Consider the following 5,479-nt stretch of genomic DNA (forward strand, 5'->3'; position numbering starts at 1 on the left):
ATAAGCATATCTGACGTAATTTTCGAAAATAGAAATTTTCAAAGGCGAATGTTTATTTAAAGAACCCTAAAAAACTGTCCGAAATAGTGCTCTCTACGCTAACGGGAAATAACTTATAACCTACCATAGCGTAGCCTATTTTCGGCCTATGCGCAGAATAAGTACCACTCTGCATGCGCGAGAATCCGTATCTGCTACTATGACAAATCTAACGTTATGGGGGTGATTCTGGGATGTTGGAAAAATATTTTCAAGGTACTGGGTGTGCTACAGAGTCACACAAACACGCGTTGTTACCCCGGAAACGATACAGAACGATATAAGCATATCTGACGTAATTTTTGAAAATAGACCTTTTCAAAGGCGAATGTTTCTTTAAGACTAAATTTGAGAACATCCCTTTCATTATACAAAAAATTGAATGATGTTATATCAAAAAATGTAAGAATGTCTTTAATAAGGAAATACAATGCATTTCTTTTTATTTCCATTAATTATTTGATGTTATTATTGTTTAACCTAATTTAATGTTAATTGCACGTTAAATTTGTTAAGAGAAACGGACCGGTATAATTATAATCAATTAATTAATGATTATGTAGGCTCATTAACGTCATTTATGTGTACGAGTTTGTTAATACAAATATAATTACAAAATATCATTGTATTTGTTTATCAAAGGCACGTTACTCGCGCGCATATTATTATGTCACTAACATTAGGTCGTTAGTAAAATACAATCCGAATATTACGCAAGAATAACTGTTGCCTGAATATTGCATCAGTTCGGCATGACATCACGGGGAAATTTCGTGTAAAAAAATATGGGTTATAAATCCATAGCATAAAATGCTGCAGAGAAAATCAACGTAAAAATATATATCGACGTATAAAAAAATTTGAGATTATTTTCGTTTTAATCCACATAACAAAATACAGATTGTACGCGTGTATAAATCATGAATACTAAAAAATGCAGGAGATTTCGTTGGGCGCGAGTTATGCCAAAAATTGATAACAAAGCCCCGTATTTCAATGTGTCAGCCTATTTGAAACCGTTTAAATTGCGGCAAGATATCGGGCGAACTAGAAAACTAGAGCAGGAAAACTTGAACCTATTGAGGAAAATGAATGTGATTCATCGTCTCGGGGTCAGTATCGTTCTGTGCCACAACCTCTTACTAAAATGAACGAAATTCTATATACATATAGTGTATATCGTCACTAAGAGAAATTATTCTTTAAGAAATAAACAGATATTTCCGATCAAAATATCGATGAATTTTTGTATCCGATTAGGAAACATCCGATAAAAAATAGCGGTTCAATTTTATGATAGAAAGTATTCGATTAAATTTAATCGGATATCCTGTTTGAGTATAAAAATTCATTGGTATTTTGATCGCAAATATCTGTTTGTTGATTTTTTATCGAATAATTTCTCTCAATGCGTCGTGCAAACTTAATATTCGCGTACATTGGAAAATATTCTCTAGTCTTCAGATCATAATTTTGAATAACTTTCGACAATATTAATTTGCATGTATAACAAATTCGTCGAGATAAAATACTAAGCGTTTCTTTCATCTTCAGGGAAAGGTGGATTGTTGGGCGCCGGATGTTGAGTACAAATCGAAACTCCTATATCAAGAGCGAAGAAATAAAGAAATCATGAGAGAAAATCAACAAATGCTGAAGAAAATCAATAGAGCGACGAGTAAATATCCAACACGCGAGTCACTAGAGGACTGGAAAAATCGGCAACGGCTGATACAACACCGCTCAAGGTTAATTATTATTCGGTTGCATACGCGAATATTCCTACATGTAAAAAGCAAGTAATTCGGTTTCATGTAGGAGATTAAACTTCTTTGCAAAGCATACGATATGTCACGCAGATTTTTTTCGACGATTGAAAGACAGTCCGCTAAATTGGACATCGAGAAGCAATTAGTCTCTCAGAATCGGACGAAATGCTTCTTTGACGTTGGGCTCAAAGACGAGAACTGCAATTTCGGGCGAATAGTATTCGAGCTCTACGACGATATCGCACCGCGAACATGCGAGAACTTCGCGGCTCTCTGTCGCGGCGGCAACAATGGATTGTCGTATAAGTATGTAAATGACAAACGGTAAGAGCGAATAATGCCTTAATTTCGGAAAGTCGCAATGAATTAAAAAAACAGTCTCTCTCTTTTTCTCCCTCTCTGATGGATTAGAGAATAGCCTTGAACGATGCTCAATATTTCATTGTTTTTCTCATCGCATCACTTCTTTAAATTAGTCATATACTCTGCCATATATATATATATATATATATATATATATATATATATATATATTGTTATTTACATTGTTACAATGTTCATCTATACTACATATTACAGTTTCTTTCTCCATATTTCAGTTTGCATGTCTTGGAACTAGCTTTCACTTGCTCTTTTTGTGTACCTGAAGTGACATCTGTATCCCATGGGGGACAATAAACTCTACTCTATTCTCTCTTTTTCTTTTTCTTTCTCTCTTTTTCTCTAAAAATATTCCCTTGAGAAAAATATTACGCTAGAGAAATATTGACCAATCTTCCGTGGCTTTGCTCGGGATTCATGAAAATTAAAGTCAAAACGTTCGTAGGTGCAATTCATAAAAAATTTACAATTCACAGGCGCACCCCATTTCATCGTATCGTCGTCGGATATTGGTGCCAAGGAGGGGACGTCACGAGGTTTAACGGCACCGGTGGTACCTCTATATACGGCGATTCATTTGAAAACGAGAACTTTGAGCTGCGCCACGCAGGACCCGGCGTCCTGTCGATGTGCGCCGACGATGAGGGTAAAAATGATTCCAAATTCAATCTCACGTTTAAGCGCTTGGAGACTGTAGACGGACGTAATATCGTTTTCGGTCGAGTGACTGACGGAATGGTGAACGTTTACAAGGTAAGGTAAAAGTACAGATACTGGGACATTATTCTCTAAAATACGATCAGCGTATTCTTCACTAAAATGTGTTATATTTACGCGACCGGCGGTTGAGTTGTAAATATAGCACTGTAATCAGTAAAGTTCACTGATTGAATTAGTTAATGATTGCCATTATTAGTACGTTTTGCGAGTACAAACAGTATCATTGCACGCAAGATGTGTCGAAGTCATTGATTCCATCGTTACAAACGCAGAAATTTGAATTCGGTACAACGTAAATAAATTTGTTTATCACAGATTTTGCAGTGAAAATCAGTGAGAAATAAGACGAAAAAATAATGTAAGAGTGAAAATATTCATTGATCCTCGATGAATTGGTTTGTTTGCTGATTCAATCAGAAACATTTTTACTGATTCACTTTAAGAGAATAACAACATTGATATCTAATCCTAAACATTATTAAGTCTGTTCGTTTTCGAGGAACTTCTGAACTAATGCAATAAAAGTTAAAGTGAAACAAGTATACTTTATATTTTACTCTAATTTATTATAATATTAACATACACTATTAACATTCATCTATTAACATACACTAGTTTAGAAGTTCTTCCAAAATGAACAGACCTCTTATTGTTTTGGTTTTGAAATACAAATTTAAATTTTCAACGATATATATATATATATATATATATATTGAATATTATATTTCGCTTGAGCCAAATATATATTTTATATTGAAAGTTTAAATACCTATATTAAAAAAAAAACAAAATAATAAGAATGTTTAGAGTTAGATTACTAGTATTATTAATGTTCAAGTATTGATACTTTTGCCTTTACGATGCCGCATCGAGAAGCCTCGCGCTTGTGGTTGGTAACTTATGAGTAAAGCTCGCGTGAGCCAACAACGTTGCTGGTGACAGAACTGGCTTCCCGCCGTTCACACAGTAGTGCAACGTTACCAGCTGCTAGTGTGCGAGCACAAAATATAACTAATATTATAGCCGCAAATTCGAGAACAGCGCATTTGCATTCAAAGAATAATTAGTGCGGAATAATTTTGAACAGCATTGACAACTGACCGTTTTGACATCATTGATTAATATCGAACGGGAACGCGCGGTCATATGCGGCCATCTAACGGGTAGCTAGTAAATTATGAAGAAAGACAAGTCTCAGTTCGAATTATCCGTTCTTCAAGAAAGTCGATTTGCATTTAACATGACGTACAGTCTTGTAAGTGACTCATGCAGAATACCTATCAGTCACTCATCTCGTTAATGTTTGCCGACAAAAATCCTCGCGTATAGATTCAAATCGAAGAGAAATTTTTATTTTCGTACTGAAAATATTCGGGAATTTTTCGGAAGACAGAAAAGAGGAGAGAGAGAGAAAAGAGAGAAGTCACATATCGAATTTGTGGTATTAATTTTGTTCCTTTATTTTGTATTTGTATATGAGGCACAAAAGTTTCACGTGTACCGCGATATCGACAGAAATCGCCTCAGAAATCAATACTTCCAACGGTATATATATCTAGGTTACCTGTTTTTTACGGAGAATAAAAAAAAGAGTGAAAGAGAAGGGATGAAGCTGGTGTCGGTGCCGTACGGCGCATCGTGTTTCACGAGAATTTAATTACCGTCGCGCGTTCAAATTCAACCACACAGTTGCGGTAAACTGTTTATATCTGCCACGATTAAATAGATCGAGGAGTCTGGCACGAAAATCGGAAAGCCAATAAAATCGGTGATCGTATTAAATTGCGGAGTTCTGTCGGCGAGGCGTACGCACGAAAAACCATGCAAACCTCAAATATAAACAGACTGCATTATCATCGTGGGTGAAAATATAATTTATTGTAGTGGACTGATTGTATAATTACAAGTACTGTTGTTGAGTACTCAACAACATTTTCCATCGGAAAATTGAATGAATCTAGAAGCCAATGTGGCGCTATGTGAGAAGCCAAATAAAGAGTATGCTAAATCGCTAAAATTGTCATCTCTCTAATTACCGCACAAATTGCTAATTGACACATTAATGCCGTGTGATTATGTTTCATGTCAATTTACAGCAGCGTTAGGCATTAATCGATTCAGATGTTGATTGACTGAAATAATCGGCAAATCAGTAGAGTCAAAATTAATCAATCGTTATATATAAAATCACAACTCAATTGATCGATGAAATCAACTATTGTGACCTCAGAACCTTGAACATCAAAAAGTTACGTAAATCCTAACATGAGTTAATTTGATTCAGCACATTTTCATTCGCTTACAACCGTAAATATGATAAAAAAAATTCCGCTTACAACCGTAAAAATAATGAAAATTCAACATTTTTTTCCTTTTTAGATTAATGTAGAAAATATTAAAAGATATGAATCTATGGTCCGTATTAATAATTGTCACCTGAAACTTGTCGCAATATTCAGTTTTTTGTTCAGAGTTATATCGAAATGTTACTGTTGAATTGTACAATATATGTGACATTATATCTGTAATCGCAATTTAACTGAGATACTTTCATCTAACTCTAAGTTCAA

General features: G+C 34.7%; 1 protein-coding gene across 3 annotated transcripts; it reads left to right on the plus strand.

Annotated features, from left to right (window-relative positions):
- Nucleotides 1-808: 808 nt before the first annotated feature.
- Nucleotides 809-4,916, plus strand: LOC116844718 (peptidyl-prolyl cis-trans isomerase 3-like). 3 transcript variants are annotated; one of them, XR_004378125.1, is made up of 6 exons: nt 809-1,151; nt 1,594-1,787; nt 1,899-2,114; nt 2,666-2,942; nt 3,997-4,164; nt 4,469-4,916. XR_004378125.1 is itself a non-coding variant. In XM_032816635.1 (5 exons), exons 1-5 carry the CDS (start codon nt 960-962, stop codon nt 4,517-4,519), a joined length of 930 nt encoding a protein of 309 aa, XP_032672526.1. In that variant the 5' UTR covers nt 809-959; the 3' UTR covers nt 4,520-4,916. The 3 variants fall into 3 exon arrangements, 2 of the variants coding, with proteins under 2 accessions (XP_032672526.1, XP_032672525.1); XM_032816635.1 differs by lacking the exon at nt 3,997-4,164; XM_032816634.1 differs by lacking the exon at nt 3,997-4,164 and having other exon boundaries at nt 4,636-4,916.
- The last annotated feature ends 563 nt before the right edge of the window (nt 4,917-5,479 follow it).

This window comes from Odontomachus brunneus, unplaced genomic scaffold (genome assembly GCF_010583005.1).
Source record: "Odontomachus brunneus isolate Ranch 3 - 2012 unplaced genomic scaffold, Obru_v1 Obru_scaffold_045, whole genome shotgun sequence".
In the NCBI taxonomy this organism is placed as follows: Eukaryota; Metazoa; Arthropoda; class Insecta; order Hymenoptera; family Formicidae; genus Odontomachus; species Odontomachus brunneus.

What these genes read in the sequence shown, in the direction of transcription:
- LOC116844718 (XM_032816634.1), top strand. Translation starts at nt 960, where the DNA reads ATGAATACTAAAAAATGCAGGAGATTTCGTTGGGCGCGAGTTATGCCA. An exon ending in ATGTGATTCATCGTCTCGGG is followed by an intron (nt 1,152 to 1,593) that starts GTCAGTATCGTT and finishes TTTCATCTTCAG; the next exon opens with GGAAAGGTGGATTGTTGGGC. An exon ending in GAATGGTGAACGTTTACAAG is followed by an intron (nt 2,943 to 4,635) that starts GTAAGGTAAAAG and finishes ACGATTAAATAG; the next exon opens with ATCGAGGAGTCTGGCACGAA.